Here is a 19079-nt window from a genome sequence, read left to right as displayed (position 1 = left end):
TAGGTGTCATAGACAGTTTCTGCTGACTGCTTTTTTTTCCTGTGTGTGGCCGTACTTTTGTGTTTTGTGTATATGTGTGTGTCTCCCTTGAAAACTGAATATTTTATATATTATAATGTGGCAGCTCTGGAAATCAGATTCCCTTACTTACCCACCTCCATCTGCCCACCTGGGATCTGTTGTTGTTATCTGTATAGTTATTTTCCTAGTCTTTATTCCTTGTGAGGTGCTACCCCTGGAATTTTTGCCTTGCTAGCTTGGTGGTCAGCTGATGGTTAGAGAGGGATTTTTAAATATCCTTGAGTAAACAGGTGTCCCCGCCAGTACCGAAGGGCGCTGTGTGTGTGTGTGTGTGTGTGTGTGTGTGTGTGTGTGTGTGTGTGTGTGTGTGTTGGGATAGGTTTCCAGTGCTAAAGTAGAGAGTTTACAACTCTACCTTAGCCTTCACTTTCTGTTTGCACAGAGCTTCCCCGGGGCAGTCACAGTAAGATACAAGGCCTTTCAAGTCTGTCTTGCACAAGTATGTGCACAGCCATTGATGTGTATGTGTTCTTCTCAATTCCCTGGAATATACTGGAGCTTTTCAAAGTACCCTATGGACATCTCATTCCAAGTATTTCCTTTTAAGTTCTTTGATCAGCATCTTCTTCCTGGTATCACTGCCTCAGAGGGCCACACTGCTGATTATTTTATGCACCCCAGGGTTAGGACTCTTCACGCAGAGCATGCTCAGAACCAGGTCAGATAAAGCCAGGCCCTGAGAATGGAGCCTTGCAGGAAGCTGCCAAACTGTCTAACAGTTTTGTCTCGGGGATGGGCTTTGGAGGTCTTAAGGCCTTTTCTGCCCCATCTCATAGATGCGAGGCTACTATTCTTTGTAGTTTCAAGGCTGTTGGTTTTCAAGGCTACTCTGGAGCTTGGGAGAGGAAAATGGGAACAGGACAACTTAAAACACCACAGAGCTCACTGTTGTTGCCAATATTCATATGTTTTTCTTTAGTAAAATGCTCCTCGGATTGTTATAAGCCTTTAATTCCCAAAATTTTGAAAAAGTTAATTTTGACAATTTTTGCCAGTGTTCTTATTGCTTTTATGGTGGAGCAGATTTTCCAAGGTCTTTATTTTGCTATAGGGGCTTCCCTGGTGGCTCAGAGGTTAAAGCGTCTGCCTCCAGTGCGGGAGACCCGGGTTCGATCCCTGAGTTGGGCACTCCAGTATTCTTGCCTGGAGAATCCCATGGACTGAGGAGCCTGGTGGGCTGCAGTCCACAGGGTCACAAAGAGTTGGACACGACTGAGTGACTTGACTTACTTTACTTTCTTATTTTGCTATAGCAGTTCTTCTGTACGTAGTATTTTAAACAGCGGTTGGTTTTACCACTAGGTGGAAGCAGAGACATGGAAACTGTTGTTCTGTGTTGTTAGAAGGTTTTACTGTATACATAACATAACAGTACCACAATGCCTTGTTTATCAGATTAAATCTCTATTAATTCCCCTATCATTTTTAGTATTGGAATTTTTCTCTCACAGTAGCTGAGTTTAAGTTTCTCATTGCTTCGAATAGTTAAATTTTGCTTGAACTTTGATTGATTTTCAGATAAAATAATACTTTTTTCATAAAAGCCCAAATTACAGAATCTTTGAAGTGAATTGTAATTTAAAAGTTATCTGTTTAATAAGTTGATTATTAATGATTATTAGGATTGCTTTGAAAAGAGATCAGAATAATGGTTAATTGTAGCATATTGTAAAATTTTAGGTATATAAGTTCTTGTATCTAAAGCAATTGAAATCTTTTAAGTAGATTTTGACCTTTTTTCATACTGAAAATGTCTTTAGTGATAATATTCTTATAGACAGTGCTTACCTTATGTACAAATTATTATAAATTATGGATTTTTATATTATTGTTAAGAATCCTCTATCTGAAAACTTGCTAATTTGGGGAATATTTTCATTAGTATACGAAATTCCTTCTGGACGTTTCATGAGAGAATTGTGTGGCCACCTCAATATCATTTATGATCTTTGCTGGTCAAAAGACGATCGTTATATTCTTACTGCATCATCTGATGGCACTGCCAGGTTAGTATACTTCAGAAGTACTCACTTCTGTGTATGCTTGTTGTTGTTCAGTCACTAAGTTGTATCTGACTCTTTGAAACCGTATGGATTGCAGCATGCCAGGCTTTCCTGTCATTCAGTGTCTCCTGGATACTCCTGGATGCTCAAACTCAAGTCCATTGAGTCAGTGATGCTATCTAACCATCTCATCCTCGGTGTATGCTGCATGCCCTCAAAGAGAGGAAGTAGAATGTAAAGTGATATAACTGCTCTTATGCTTCAATTATGTCTTTCTTATCAAGGGACTGTCATAAATATGCATCATACAGATTCACTGATTAAATAAGTTATGAAAACTTTTTCCTAAACACATGCTGTTAGATATATTTCATTTATGTGATATACAGTGTTTCTAATCCTAAGCCTTTAAATGGTCATTTTGTACAGTTTTGATTAATACTTTGAAGTTATTAAACAACTGAGATCTTTTTTCCTGGAATACAAGCTGTTGATGGCAGGGATTCCATCTGTACTGTTTAGCTGGATCCAGGGACCAAGACATGGTGCTGCTCAATGCATAATGTAGGGTCAGTAAATTAATATGCATCTTGCATTTTAAGAGTGTAATAGATTTTCAAATATTTGCATTTTTCAGAATGTCAGTCTTAAAATAATGTAACCCCTTCCAATTTAATAAGTAGTAGTGTTAGTCGCTCAGTCGTGTCTGACTCTTTGAGACCCTATGGACTGTAGCCCACCAGGCTACTCTGTGTATGGGATTCTCCAGGTAAGAATACTAGAGTGGGTCACCATGCCCTTTTCCAGGGGATCTTCCCAACTCAGGAATCAAACCTGGTCTCCTGCAGTATAGGTAGATTCTTTACTGTCAGAGCCACCGGAGAACTAGAAGCCTACTATTAATCCCTCATAGCAATATCTTCAATAACCCATCTGGTTTCTTGTTCTTTCAAGCGTAACCATTCTGTCTGACACCAGGGTATGCTAGAGAAAAAGGCACAACCTTGGTAAGACCTTGACTTTGGATTTGAGAGTCGTAAAATCCATAAATTCTCATCTCTGCTGAGCAATCCTTTTGCTTATGTTTATTTAGCTATTTTTTTCTTATTCCTCTAGCAGCAGATTTAACCAAATCTTACCGTGCTTCAAGTTCTTTGCACAGTCTTAAGTTCTCTATACAGTCTTCCCACTTTCATTAAGTGACTACCTTAAATTTACAGTGTAATTTAACCAGACATGAAATTCCTGTATTTATCTCTGGTTTGCCACCTAATATCCGTAAATTTGGGCTTCCCAGGTGGTAAAAAGCCCACATGCCAGTGCAAGAGACATAAGGGTTGTGGGTTCAATCCCTGGGTCGGGAAGATACCCTGAGGAAGGGAATGGCAACCCACTCCAGTATTCTTGCCCGGGAAATCCCATGGACAAAGGAGCCTGGCAGGCTACAGTCCATAGTGTCGTAAAGAGTTGGACATGACTGAAGCGACTTAGCACGCACATTCATAAATTTACCCTTGTGTATCTCTATTCATGTCTCTTAACAAAGAGATATGGGTCCCCACGATCCTTTATTCAGTGTGTTCTGTGGTTTGGTGTGCTTATCCTGCTCTCTCTCATCTTTTTCAGCTTTGACTCTCATTTGTATGCTAATAACTTCGAGCGCCTTCTCTTTTTCAAATTCAGCTGTTAACACACTTCTGCCTGGATTGCCCAGTGGTACCACAAATCCAAATCTGAAATCACCAAATTTTGTTTTCTGTTTTTAACCTTCATATAGTTTTTGTTTTGTTCTTTTTTTTAAATTTAAACATTTTAAAAAACTTACTATGTGGTGTTGGTTTCTACCATATAAATCAGCCATAATTATACATACATCCCCTCCTTTCTTAGCTTCCCTCCCCTCCCCCATCCTATCCCTCCAGGTCATCACATAGCACCAGACTGGGCTCCCTGTGCCGCAAAGCAGCTTCTCGCCAGCTATCCATCTTACACCTGATAGTGTATCTATGTTGATGCTTCTTGTTCTCCTCTCTCCCTCTCCACCATGGCCACAAGTCCATTCTCTGCATCTCCACATTTTTGAATGTGTCTCCTTATCTACCCTGCCTCCCAAGCTGGGAACTCAGAATAGTGCTACTCATCTTTCTTTTTCACATCTAAGTAGTTCTGAAGTGTATCAATTTTCCCTCCTAAAAGGCTCACATTCTGTCACATTCTTTCTGTCTTCACTGCTGTTGCCTTAATTCAAGCCCTTGTTATCTTTTTGCTTCAACTGTTGCTGCTAAGCTTTGCCAGTATTCACCCTCTAGCTCCTCCATCCCTGCTATGCTAAAATTCTTTCCAAAACCATCTTTCATAATGTCTTGACTTTAAAAAAATCTTTGATTGCCAAAAATTTAAATTTTTAAAAATGTTCTGGTTCCGTAGCGTGGCATGACAGACATGGCCCTCACTGACCTCCCATTTTCTCTTGTGCACTTCCCATAGTACCCTCTGCATCGCTCACACAAACTTCTGAAACGCACTTAACATCTCATCTTCTTTGGCATCTCCCTGTTACCTTATCGACTCTCCCTAGGCTTCCTGCGCTTCTCCTCCCCTTCCTGCCCAACTCATTCACCCAACAAATATCTAAGTGCCTATGGTAAGCCAAGGTGGGCTCACAGTCATCATTTAAGACCCAGCTCAGGTTTTACCTTTTTTTTTTTTTTTTGATTTTACCATTTTTTTAAGTCAACTTGGATTTCTTCACATAACATATGTTGTATAAAGTATACGTTTTCCTTTGTGTAGCTTTGGGGTTGATCCTAATTTAGGACTGTTGGCATCCTAAAATACTATTGTGAAGGATTAACTGAGTGAAAAGAGAATCACTGTGGCTAGAAATAAAAAGATAGTGGGATTTTGAAAGAGATAAGGAATGCTTGCAGAAAGCAAGGGGCAAGAAATTGGGTTTTTGGCCAGGTCTTCTGTCTTCCGTTGAGGTCACCATCACCTGTTATTGTTAGCATCTTCTGAGTAACTGTTTTCCACTGGTTAGCTCTCTACTAAACGGGTTTAATTTAAATCTCCATCTTTAGTTATCTTCAGTAAAATTTGAAGAAAAAGAAGAACAGCAGCTCCCAATATAATCAGAAAAACTTGTCCATGAGTAATGGCTCTCAAATATACCAATATGTTCTCACTCCATCCTCTCTTCACACCTACTGTCTTAACTTTGGTATATTCTTTTCTTTCCAAATTTAAATAATTTTTTGTATGTTCATCTAGTCTTTACAGATTTGTGTATAAATGTTTTCTGCTATGATCAGTCTGATTTTTTTTTTTTTCACAAACCCAGTAATACATTTCTTTTGATCTTAGATTCTCCCATTGCTTGCGTGACTAAAGCCATCACTGATACCAGTTCAGCATTTATATAAAAAGCTTCATTCTTATGTTAAAATATTGTGTCTGTTCAAATTATATTGAGCTCTTTTTACAATACACTTGTCATTTCTTCTTGTTATATAGCATTTCAGATGACGCTGCTAAGATTTATTAGCAGGCAACTGAAGTTTTACTTTCAGCATTCTCCTTAATATTCCCTCAAAATAAGTGATTTTTTTCCCCACTAAGTACTGTATTTCATGTTACATGAGTTCATTGACAGTTTCACGATGGTAAAAATGTTTATGCAGTGACACATGTGTTTTACTTTTACTTGAAAACAGTCTTTCACTTCCTTCATTACTAGTTTGGATTCTTAGTAGTTGAAGATCATATCCTGTATTTTTAAGCAGCTGCTGAGAAAGCTGATAGAATGTTATTCTTGAATAGCAACTGTAGTTTTTCTTCTATAGTTAATTTTGAAAAAAACTTAATTTGCTTCATTTCTTAGATAGTAATAAAAAGGATAAACTATAAATCCCCATGTTAAAAAATAAATTCTTCTAATTCTGATAACCTTAGTTTTTAAAAATCAGGTGCTTCACACTCATAAAGCACCTGTTTGTTCCTAGATTTTGTCTGTTTTTACACATTGACTTTGGAGAAGGCAATGGCAACCCACTCCAGTGCTAACCTGCTGGTTTAACTCTTAGGGTTTACTTTTGTCAAGACTATAGCAATAACAATATTAATTTCTTTTAAATCACCTGTTATATAAAGGAAGAGGTAATGAGTATTAAAAATGAGTACTCAATGTTAGATAACCTGTTTCCTATAAAATATTGTAATTATTTTAATGTTATTTTGTTTAAGTACTTATATAGTCATTTGAAAGTGACTTCTAAGTCTTTGAGATCTTCATGTTAATTATGCTTTGAAATTACAAATAAAAAGTTAATGGAGTACCACATTAAGTCCTCAACTGTAAGCAATTTGGAAAAGCGATATACACAACCTAAATGAGAAATCATTGAAGTTTCTTCCTCTATTTTATTTTTTACTTATATTTTATTAGATGCAATATTTTACCAGCTATGCATTGTGTTTAATCAATGTCGAGAATAGGTTGGTTTAAAAAAAATAGAGACATTTTGCAGTATAGATTGCAATTAGTAGATGAATTAACATAATACGTGAAAATAACTGTAAAAGAAATAGCTTTGTCAAAATGTACAGAAGTCTGGTCATCAAATAATGTGATCAGATTATTTTTTTATTAGAAAATTTACCATTGGTTGTTGTCATTTGCTTACTCATAATGTTCATTGCGTATATCGGTTCTTAGAGAAACGTCTGCCTTTCAGAAGCAATATGTAACATTTTCATCCTTTTCCAGGATATGGAAAAATGAAATAAACAATACAAATACTTTCAGAGTTTTACCTCATCCTTCTTTTGTTTACACGGCTAAATTCCACCCAGCTGTAAGAGAGCTGGTGGTGACAGGATGCTATGATTCTGTGATACGTATATGGAAAGTTGATATGAGACAGGCTCCTGCCGTATTGATCCGACAGTTTGACAATCACAAGAGTTTCATCAACTCTCTCTGTTTTGATATTGAAGGTATGTCTAAAATTATATTCAAATCGAAGGCTAGTTACGTGAAGAATTTTTAAAAAAATTTGTTCCACTAGGATAATAATTATTTCAGCTTGAAAGGGACTTTTTGTATTAGATAAGATTAGATATGTTTGTGCATATTTAGATTGTTTGTGCAGATCATATGATAGACCTGGTCATAAATTTGGCACTGCAGTAGTTGTTAGTTAATTTTAAAGTCAGTACATTTCTAAGCATTTTGATTCAACTAATCTTTGCTGTAACAACCAGTCCTGTTCCAAATTTATGAAAATATTCCATTGGATTGGTGATTGTTCCCTTAGTAGTTTTCTTAAAGGACCCTTTTCTGTAAATGATAAAATTGAGGAAGATAGGAGGAAAGATCCCAGAACAATGTTGAAAATATGTATTTTAAATGTGGCAACAAGATTTTTTAAGTATATAAACACATGTTTATGGGAGGGAAATTTGCAATTATTTAAGGTTTAATCTTAGAATATGAATATTATAAATGATGTTTCAAGGATATAAAATATAATTATTTTATCAGCTGAAAGACTAAAATTTGTTGTATCTATTAAATAGTCACCTTTTCTGTTATTTCAGACATTAGGTTTGTATAGCTGTAAACAATTAGTATGGGATCATATCAAAATAATAATATTTCTAATGTACTCAATTCAACCATAAGGATGTTTATAAGCAGGAACCCCTTCAGGAAAGGTCAACCAAGGATAGAAAGGCATCTGAAAACTCTGTCATAGAAGAAGTAGCTCAGATGATAAAAGGGAGATAAATAATTTCTTCAGGTATTTGGTTAAGGTGTGAAAAAAGTGAAGTCCTTCTGTGTTACTCCAGTAGGTAGAAATAGAGCCAAAGCTACAGAAAACAAATTTTCCTTTGCTTAGAATTAGAAAGAAGATTCTCACATGCAGAGCATTTCAACAGTTGAATAAGCTAAAGTGAAAGTGAAAGTGAAATCTCAGTCGAGTCCGACTCTGCGACCACATGGATGATAGCCTACCAGGCTCCTCCATCCATGGGATTTTCCAGGCAAGAGTACTGGAATGGGTTGCCATTTCCTTCTCCATGAATACACTAAATGTTAATACTTTGTGTAAAATATTGCATTCACAGTTGCTGAACAGCCATCTGTTCATATGGTTTCTAAAACATGCCTAATTGTTTATGAAGTTAAATCTGATGGCCTTTGAAGTCCCATGGTTTGACTTTCAGAATTGATGTTAAACTGGAGCACCTGTTACTTATTATTTTATTAATTCCCTAATCATTTATTGAGTTCCTACCAGGTCTCAGGTATTATTCTAACAGTATATATTAGAGCATAGATGTTTCTCCAGGAATGTGAAATGGGTTATATAGGTTAATAAAAGTGAGCAGTACAGATCATATTGGAAAATTCAAATAATTTGTTTTGCTTTGGAATTTGAGCCATGTACACATGAACTGAGATGCTCATTTCGTTTTGTTTTCTAATTCAGGTAGGTGACAGAAGAAATCACAAGCAACTCAAAAGGGTGAAAAAAATTGGGATCTGATTGTTTGCCTTTTGGGCTTTTTTTAAACTACAGTACCTTTTAATAGCACTTCAATTTTTTGTCTTACTGGGATGTGTTTGCCTAATTTCATAATAGTTGAAACAACTTCTGTGTATCATTTTTACCTACATAATTTTATTTTTTTAAATAGGTCACCACATGTATTCAGGAGACTGCACAGGGGTGATTGTTGTTTGGAATACGTATGTCAAAGTCAATGATATACAACACTCAGTGCGTCACTGGAGCATAAACAAGGTAGAGTTTCACTTCATACTTGGGGATTTATTTGAAAAAATTGGGAAAAATCACATGACTTAAAAGATGCAGGACATTCTGTTCACTCCTTTCAAAGGAATTAAGTTTTTCTCAGCCCCTCAAAAGTCAGTTATTGTGTTTTCCTGATAGCTAATTGATAACATAGTGACTTAATGAAAATTTTCTTCATTTTGGTTGGGCTGTCCTTTCACATTTTTGAGCCTTAGGTTGCACTCTGGTATTCAGGGATCCATTGGTAAAATTTATGCAAAATGAGGTATATGTTATGTTATCGTCTATACATAACAACTTATATTTTCTGCTATTCATATTCTTTTTTTAATTTGTCCAATAGCAAGCATCACTAGAAACACCATTCTTAAGGTTTTGTTAACAGTGCTATCTCTCAAAATTATGTGATCAAGATTATATATTAATAAATATGAGGAGGTCTATCATTTAATCACAGTAATTGTCTCATTGAATTATACTAAATTGGCTAAAACAAATGAATAATCTCATTTTTTAAGGAGAGTGTTTTTAAGATGGCTTGTATACCAAGCAACTTTGTTGGTGTATATTTAGTATGTTTTAGCTAAAAATACAAAACAAGTCATTAAACCTGAGTTTTATATATATATATGTCATATATATAAATACGCTATAGCTGTGTTCTTTGGTTTTCTTGTTCTTCATAACAGATTGTAGCAGTTGTCCCTGTTTGAAAAAAGACGTGTGAAAAAGAATTTCCATCAACTTTAGTTAAATCTGTTGAGTCTGTCAAGTCAATTTAAAACCCAGTCTATTCTATTTTTAGTCATTCTTATCTAGTCTGTCAGATTAATGAATGATGACTTGGGATTCATGTTGTAGCAATTTCATACACTTTGCAAAGAACTTTCTAATTACTTATATATTGATATATTGGCAAGGTTCCAAAGGCAACATTTCTAGTCATTTGTTTCTGCAATACAGAGTCTGCTATTTATATTAAAAATCATGTGTTTTCTTTCCTTCTGTGTAGTAACCAAAAGGCAAATACACCTGGAAATCTGCCACTTGGTGGTTACTTGAGACAGTCAAATATAAAAAGTGAGGAAATGAGGGATGGGAGGTCCTTTTAACAGCTTATGCCTGGGACAGATGGAGACTGCGATTTCTTACTTGGTTCTCTTCCACCAGTGGAGTGGGGGATGCTAGCTTATGCTCATTTGTCCCTTAAGATGAAGCGTCCATGTTGCTTGCTCTACTCCTTGGTGTAGAGTGTGGTCTTTAACACCAGACCTTGAGCATGAATATGAAAAAATATGAAGGAAATCGTTAACAGATGCTACAAACACTAAATCTGCCAACTCTTTTCTCAAATTTATTCCTGACACTTGTTATGCAGACTTGTTTTTTATTTTGCATGTTTGCATCTGTGTAAGTGTTGCTCCAGGTGCTCAGACCTTCATCAGTGCATCTTCACCTCCAAATCATTGTAGTTGGGCTCAGTAAAATCCCCATCTGTGGTGTCAGTGTTTGACTTTATTCTGGAACTTGTAAAAAAGTGGTTGGCAGCCGGTTTCAGCACCAAACAGCAGAACCGGGGATTCTACTGCTGATATTAGGATTATAGCAGTTTGTACCCCACCTGTATTGGTGCCAACCCACCTCTGAAGAGGAGACCTTCTAGGAGAAGTGAGCAAAATAATAAGGGGACCTCGAGGGAGAAGAATGCTATTCAGAATTCTGACTGCAGAGTAAAGCAGACCTTCTCTTGACTCTTCAGACTTTAAACAGTTTTGTATTTGCAATTGTTTTCTTTCTCCTGGTAATCCAAACAAGAAGGATTTTGGAAATTGTCCTTATTTATATATGGCTTGTTCAGGCAGATTCTGCGTCAGTGTTTGTGTCTTTCTTGACATCAGTAGTCGGGTCTACTTAGAGACTTCTTCTGTAACCAGAAGATTTAGCTGCTTTAAATATCCAGAAAAACCTAAAATTACAATCTAAACTAAATTGTTTCATAATAAGATGCTGATAACTTATCTTTTTTAGGACAAGTGGAGGTAAATACATGAAGAAATCATCTGAAACTGAAAGAGAACTGAGAGCTAATTCTATACTTAATTTTGAACTTAGAAATTGAGATTTCTTAAATGATGATAAACGGACAATGTAGTAATAAAAGACATGTTTGCAGAAAGTGCTTCTTATTTGAGAATATACTAGAAAAACACTAAATATAGTGTTACTTAGCAGCCCCAAACTACATTTTATCAGCTTTATTTTCATCCTTAACTTGAACTTACTTGGAATAATTTTGCTAACAATTTTAAAACATCTTGCATTGTGCAATTAAAAATGACTTCTTAAAATTAAATTTGTATACTTAAAAGGGCTTAACTTTAGACAAATTTTGTAGTTGTAATATTACATAATCTTTTTAAACTCATTTTAGGAAATTAAAGAGAGTGAGTTTAAGGGAATCCCGATAAGTTACTTGGAGGTTCATCCCAATGGAAAACGTTTATTAATTCATACCAAAGACAGTACTTTGAGAATTATGGATCTCCGAATGTAAGTATATTTCAGTATTTGCAGGTTAAACACTCATAGAATAAGTAATGATTTAATTCATATTTATACAATGCAGCTGTGGTTCTCAACTAGAGAATTTTGTCCCTCAGGGGACCTCTGGCAGAGTCTAGAGACACCTAAATGTTTATTCTAGTATCTAGTGGATTGTACTCAGTTACTCAGTGGTGTCTGACTCTTTGCGACCCGAGGGACTGTAGCCTGCCAGGCTTCTGTGTCTCTGGAATTATCCCAGCAGGACTGATGGAGTGGGTTGTCATTTCCTCCTCCAGAGGATCTTCCCTACCCAAGGATTCAACCCGTGTCTCCTGCTGCTCCTGCATTGGCAGGTGGATTCTTTACCACTGAGCCACCTGGGAAGTGGATAGAGACCAGAGATAATGAGCATCCTGCAGCATATGAGACAGGCCCCTGCAACAATTATCTAACCGCAAATATGAATAGTTTTGAAGCTGAGATGTAGTCAACTGCTTTTTATTTTCATATTAAAAAAGGAGAAACTTTTGCCATGGACTATCTTTTATCTCTGTGATATTGGTCTAGCATAGTAGTATGATCTAATATCATGCCTGAATGAGAGGGCTTTTGACTAGCATGACAGTGGTATGGGTGCTGTGGGAGAATGATAAGCAGAATTGGTTCATCGGGAGTTTAGAATGTAGATGTACTCTCCAAAATAACTTGCAAAACACTTAATTAGCCTACAGTGTGACATCTTCAAGGACTATTATAGAATCTGCTATTTTTTTTTCTATACATCATACCCAACATCATACCTGGAAGGTAGCAAGTACTTTATTAAGTATCTTTTAATGAATATAAATATATAGTAAAAGGATTATGTTTTTCATGGTAACAGTGAAGCTGAATAGCTATAATAAAGCCTTACGTTCAAGGCTCTATGGAGAATCTGGTCTTTGAGCTCAATCTTGAAGGGTGGATAGAATTTAGATAAGATGGCAGTGTCCTCTCTAGGGTAGAAAGCCTGGAATAAAGTCAGGATGTGGGATAATAGAAGTTGTGTTCAAAGCAGAGTGAGTTAGTCCATATGAGCTTTGGTTTCTTGCTAAGGAATGCTGAGAGACTAATCAAATAGAGATTTGAGCCAGATTTTTAGAAGTCCAGGCCTGCAGAGTTTAGTTGTTCTCTTTTTAAGCAGTATAGTATTCAGCCCATGATCATACTTAGGCTCTGGAGGAAAACTGCTTATAGTCAGATACTGCCTGTTCCATCCCTTAAACTAACTGATTAGTCTCTTTTCCTCCTCACACAAATGGAAGAGTACTACACCATCCTCGTAAGTGTTTTGTGGGTAATAAACTAGTTTATAGATGTAAAGTATTGGGTTGGCCACAAAATTCATTTGGGTTTTTCCGTAACACCTTACAGAGAAACCCTGACGAATTTTCTGACCAACCCAATACTTAAATTAACAGAAATAGCAGAAGTTTTGACCTAGTAACCTTGGGTTTAGGAATTTATGTTAAGAAAATAATTGTGAAACAGTGCAATGTGTGTGTATACACACACACACACACACACACACACAAGGTTGTTCATAGAAATCATATTCGTGCTAGGGGAAACATGTTGGATAACTCTTAGGATGCTGGAAATACCCTAAGAGTTACCCAACAATAGAAAATCTCTTAAGATACATTTAGGCAATGATATAATATATGCCTGTTAAAATGATAATGCATAATTTTTATTTTCTGACATGAAAAGCCATTATTCATGGTTCATTGTTGACTGAAAAAAGCAAATAACAGAGCAGTATATGTAATATCCTCTCTGTAAACCAATGATGATGATAGTACCTGTGCTGTGCTGTGCTTAGTCGCTCAGTCATGTCTGACTCTTTGTGACCCCATGAACTATAACTTGCTAGGCTCCTCTGTCCATGGGATTCTCCAGGCAGGAATACTGGAGTGGGTTGCCATGCCCTTCTCCAGGGTTCTTCCCAACCCAGGGATTGAACCCAGGTCTCCCGCATTGCAGGCAGATTCTTTACTGTCTGAGCCACCTGGCGCATAATAAGCACTGAAAATGTTAGCTGTTGTTATTATTCACACATTTAAAAGCCCAGAAGGGTACATGCCATATTTAAGAGATGATTCAGTAATGGTTTTTCTAATATTTCTGCAGCAATCAAGTATTCATTGATTTTAAAATTTTTTCACATGGAAAAAATATAAGAATATAAAAATTCTGTTCGTTTTTGAGTTACCAATTCAAATGCATCTTCTTTGCTCCATAGCTAGAAATCATCTCTCTCTTATCCAAATCTGCAAAGGACTTTTTCTGTTCTTCTTTTGTGGCACTTTCTACATTCACTTTCTATTCTTCTTTGGTGCATTTCTTCTCTCTCCTGCTAAATTATAAGCTCCCTGAGCTCTGGAACTCCCTCTACTTTATTCTCTATCCCTCATGGAATGTATCCTGTGTAACAGATTCTCACAAGTTGCTTGTCAAATACAAATGAAGTATTGAAAAGTTTTTCTACCACTAGTCATTGAAATGGGTAAGACAAGTTACATTTATAAAATCTTTTTGTTTCTAGATTAGCAGCAAGGAAATTTGTAGGTGCAGCAAATTATCGAGAGAAGATTCATAGCACTTTGACACCATGTGGGACTTTTCTCTTTGCTGGAAGTGAGGATGGTATAGTATATGTTTGGAACCCAGAAACAGGTAAATAGCATTTCATTGAACTTTAGAAAGATTTGTTTTGTTTTTGATGAAATATAAAAACTGCCATTTTATGGAATAATTTTCAAGGAAATTCTGATTTTAAGTTCTCAGTTATGTTTTTCAAAATTGGAAAGCTGATAATGAAATTCAGCTACAGTCTGAATTTATGTTAATTCTATTCTTTGTGGTTTTGATATCTTCATGGATTTAGAATTTTGCATTATAATTTAAGATTTATTCTTTCCTTGCTGGTAATGAGATATTGTTGATCTCACAGAAGTATTTAATGGGGACTGTAATACAAAATTCAGTTCTGAACTGAATTTAGAGTTCAACTAGGTATACAAATGGTTAACCATCTACCGTACATTTTTATTAGAAACAAACATATTCCTATCAGAGTTTTGGATATTTGAAACTTAATAGCCATTTACCTGAATTACTATAATTCAATTTATTCAATAAAATAAACTGTTACATTGGATAGTTCATTTGTGCTTCACTTTGCTTTTTTGAAAGAAAAATCAAAACTTTATAAACATTTGTTTAGCAATAGAATTATATAAAATTTACTTTAAAATTTTTTAAATGAGCATTATTTGACTTCATCTTTATTATTTTCATCTCTCCCTTTAGGCGTTTTTGACTAATCAGTTCACTTAGGATTTCGTTTTTCTTCTTTGCTTTTTGAGTTCTGATTTTCAAAACTTCTGCTGTAGTCATTAATAGTATGCTGCTGCTGCTGCTGCTAAGTCGCTTCTGTCGTGTCCGACTCTGTGTGACCCCATAGACGGCAGCCCACCAGGCTCCGCCGTCCCTGGGATTCTCCAGGCAAGAACACTGGAGTGGGTTGTCATTTCCTCCTCCAATGCATGAAAGTGAAAAGTGAAAGTGAAGTGGCTCAGTCGTGTCCGATTCTTAGCGACCCCATGGACTGCAGCCCACCAGGCTCCTCTATCCCTGGGATATTCCAGGCAAGAGTACTGGAGTGGGGTGCCATTGCCTTCTCTGCATTAATAGTGTGTATATATATATATATATATATATATATATTATATATAGTATAAATATATATATATTTAAGGCAGATGGTACATCAAACAGCCTCTGAGGGAAAAAAAAAAAAAAGAAAAATTAATTCCTCACTAAGCTTCCCCCAACCAGAGAATTTCTTTAGTTTTAGTCCTGATATTCCTCCCTGATAGTTCTCCATGGAGTTGTTTCTTAGCTGGCATTTGCTCAGCTCTATCAGATCTCAGATCTCTACTTCCAAGCTTTTTGTCTTTAGTTTGTGCCTTGAAACTCCATCAAGACTGAAAAGAAGAAAAAGGAAGTCTAAGAGAATGAAAAATAATTGTTTAATATAGTGGTTGCAAAAGTCGGACATGACTTACCAGCTAAACAATAACAGCTCAACTATAAGTATTTAATGTTTTCCTGTAAATAGCATGAGGTTTATTATTACTTACCATAAATCTTGTTTTGATAAGTTGCAGGATAATCTTCTAATGAGAAATATCTGAGATAGTACAAATTATTGAATGTCTTTTCTTATTTAGGAGAGCAAGTAGCAATGTATTCTGACCTACCATTCAAGTCACCAGTTCGAGACATTGCTTATCATCCACTTGAAAATATGGTTGCATTTTGTGCATTTGGGCAGAATGAGCCAATTCTCCTATATATTTATGATTTCAATGGTAAGTCCGCTGCTTGATAAGGGGAGAATATTTAGAGTAACCTTTACCTTTAAGCTGAATTGGAAATTATGAGCTCTGTGAAAACTGTCATTCTTTGTATTAACAAAACTCTCTTGAATGTATTATGAAGGCCAAGCAGCTTTAAAAAGATCATATTATTATAACATTTTATTTTGTCATGAGCATTTTTATTATGGAATTTAAATATCATCAAAAGTATACATAATGGTTGTGCTCTTGTATTGTAATCATAGAAAGGTGGTCATTCTCTTCATAGATCAATTTAAATAAATAAAATTCACCTAAAAACGATTTGGGAGTATCTCTAACTTTAAAAGGTAAATAACATTTAGGGTATGTGAATCTGTAATGTTTTTACTTGAATATTGAGTTAATTTCTTATTCTTTGTTTTTCTTTTTAACTAAAGCACAGTTTAAATAAGTTATGATTTTCTGAGAGTTTCTTAACATAAAAAATCAGAAGACCAAAAAATCACTTATAGTTGATTGACTTTGTTGTACAGCAGGAACCAATACAACATAGTAAAACAATTATTCTCCAATTAAAAATAAACTTTAAAAAGGAAGGGGAAAAAAGTCAAGCCTCAGCAAAAATGCCTTTTTCTACATTAAAATCACACTGTTCTTTAATTTTGCAAAATAATAAGGAAATAGACTTTGAATACATTTTTAAGGAATAGTATGGCATTATTGGCAACCCACTCCAGTACTCTTGCCTGGAAAATCCCATGGTCTGTGAAGCCTGGTAGGCTATAGTCCATGGGGTCGCAAAGAGTCGGATACAACTGAGCGACTTCACTCACTCTATGGCGTTATTCGAATCATTTGGATTTATTCGGTTTTTCATATATTTCCTTAATTTCTGACCTGAAATTAGGATTTCGTTGTTCTGTGTGGTATTGATAGTGATGACACTCTCAAAATTGCAGTTCCATTTTCTTCATGTGTTAATTCTTATACAAAAATAAATGGTTTTTATACTCTTTAGTTTGTTTAGTATACCATTCTTGCTAAGATGATTTACACACAATGTCATAAGTACATAAATAAATAAATATGCATTTAGATAATGTTGTGAAACTATTTGGACAGAATCTTTTAAATTAGTGAAATGCAAGTGGTTAAGCTTCCTACATTAACACAGTGTGAATCGGTTAATGTTTGTGATAAGTGCTAAGTTGTTAGACAATTGAATTAAGCTGTAAACCTGAAGTTTTGATCATAGTATAAATCTTATTTCTTTATAGGTGAGTTATTTTAGAGAATATATGTAAGTTTGAGATTTATCTTGTTTTAAAGAATTTTACAGAGAAGAAATAATGAATTTCTGTAACACATATTCAAATTTACAGAACACTATTACTAATGGTGAATTGTTAAACAACACAATACCATTTACTAACAGTCAATTTAGCAAAAGTCAATACTGCCTGATCACAGGAAAAGACAAGTAGATTTCTCAAATCATCCAGTGTCCAAATTTGTTGTCTAGTTCAAACATAGGTCCTGAGACAGGTCTTTCTTTTATACATTTTTAATCTTCACAGAAAAAAAAAGAGTTATACCTCATTACTTTGTAATTGGGGCTGTTATTCAGGAAATAGGTATACAGTTATTTCCTCAAACTCTTAAGAAGTTTCACAACAGTTTTCATTCAATTTCTAGTTTGCTTTTGAAATTTTCACTACAAATGCAATTTCAAGCTCCACCTCTATCTTTTTTCTTCAGTTTACTTTTTGTCTTTGATACAAGTTCATCATTAGATTAGGTTTGTCCATTTATTTTTTCAACAGTAGGTTTTTAGACTAAGGAGTCCATTCTAGAATCATATGTAGGAAGAGCCAAGTATTTGAAAGCATTGGTTTTAGGCTCCGTTCTCTTTCTTTGGTGATCTTGCACAAGCCTTCCTGGCGCTCCGATTTCCCTGTCTAGTGAATGGTCCTACTGTTGCTGTTCAGTTGCTCAGTTGTGTCTGACTCTGCAGCTGCACGGACTGCCAGGCTTCCCTGTCCTTCACCATCTCCCGGAGCTTGCTCAAACTCATGTCCATTGAGTCGGTGATGCCATCCAACCATCTCATCCTCTGTCATCCCCTTCTCCTGCCTTCAATCTTTCCCAGCTTCAGGGTCTTTTCCAGTGAGTTGGCTCTTCGCCTCAGGTGGCCACAGTATTGGAACTTCCGCTTCAGCATCAGTCCTTCCAGCGAATATTCAGGGCTGATTTCCTTTAGGATTGACTGATTTGACCTCCTTGCTGTCCAGGGGACTCTCAAGAATCTTTTCCTGCACCACAGTTTGAAGGCATCAATTCTTCAGTGCTCAGCCTTTTTTATTATCCAGCTCTCAGATCTGTACATGACTACTGGAAAAATCATAGCTTTGACTATATGGACCTTTGTAGGCAAAGTAGTGTCTCTGCTTTTTAATACGCTGTGTAGGTTTGTCATTGCTTTTCTTCTGAGAAGCAAGCGTCTTTTGATTTCATGGCTACAGTCATCTTCCACATTGATTTGGGACTGTGGTCCTACTACTACTGCTGTTACCTGTCCTGCCTCCGAGAGTTGTTTGTGAAGATGCCATGAGATAGGAACTGTGAAAGTACTTTGTAAGTTGGTAGAAAGTGAAAATGAAGTTGCTCAGTCATGTCCAACTCTTTGTGTCCCCATGGACTGTGTAGCCTACCAGGCTCCTCTGTCCATGGGATTTTCCAGGCAATAGTACTGGAGTGGATTGCCATTTCCTTCTCCAGGGGATCTTCCCAACCCAGGGATCGAACCCAGGTCTCCCGCATTGTAGACAGACGCTTTACCGTCTGAGCCACCAGCAAAGTCAGGTAAGTTGATAAGGACCATATTAAAACAAAAAAGATAAAATGGACAGTTATGCTCATCCAACCAGTATACACTTGACTTTATGGGAACTTTTGTTTTCATATGCTGATAGCATCTCTTTGGAATGAAACTGAAAACAGGGGTTTTTTTTTTCTTTCTTTCTTTCTGTTAGTCAGCCTTTTCCTTTTATATATTTCTAGCTCAGTTGTTTTAGAAAATAAATGCATAAAATTAAGAACATCATGTTATTTCCACACTGTCTTAATGTAGAGGAGGGATTTCCATGGTGTTTTAGGAATTTAAATGTTCAAATAATACACATATTAAAATTATTTTTGCAGCATCAGTTCATTTTTGATAT

At 35.9% G+C, this 19079-nt stretch overlaps 1 protein-coding gene across 23 annotated transcripts in view; it reads left to right on the top strand.

Moving 5' to 3' along the window:
- Positions 1 to 19079, top strand: part of AHI1 (Abelson helper integration site 1) — a 216515-nt gene that overhangs the window by 55775 nt on the left and 141661 nt on the right. For all 23 annotated transcript variants that reach the window (XR_006060634.1, XR_003590152.2, XR_009601649.1 and 20 more), the window contains 6 exons: positions 1964 to 2087; positions 6850 to 7079; positions 8787 to 8893; positions 11337 to 11455; positions 14037 to 14167; positions 15727 to 15867. Coding sequence is in view for 19 of the 23 variants with exons in the window: in XM_060419704.1 (XP_060275687.1) it covers positions 1964 to 2087; positions 6850 to 7079; positions 8787 to 8893; positions 11337 to 11455; positions 14037 to 14167; positions 15727 to 15867 (852 nt within the window). In the remaining 4 variants the exon portion in view is untranslated. The remainder of the gene's footprint in view (positions 1 to 1963; positions 2088 to 6849; positions 7080 to 8786; positions 8894 to 11336; positions 11456 to 14036; positions 14168 to 15726; positions 15868 to 19079) is intronic.

Source organism: Ovis aries, chromosome 8, assembly GCF_016772045.2.
Source record: "Ovis aries strain OAR_USU_Benz2616 breed Rambouillet chromosome 8, ARS-UI_Ramb_v3.0, whole genome shotgun sequence".
Classification (NCBI taxonomy): Eukaryota; Metazoa; Chordata; class Mammalia; order Artiodactyla; family Bovidae; genus Ovis; species Ovis aries.
This window is presented reverse-complemented; position numbering and strand designations above follow the sequence as displayed.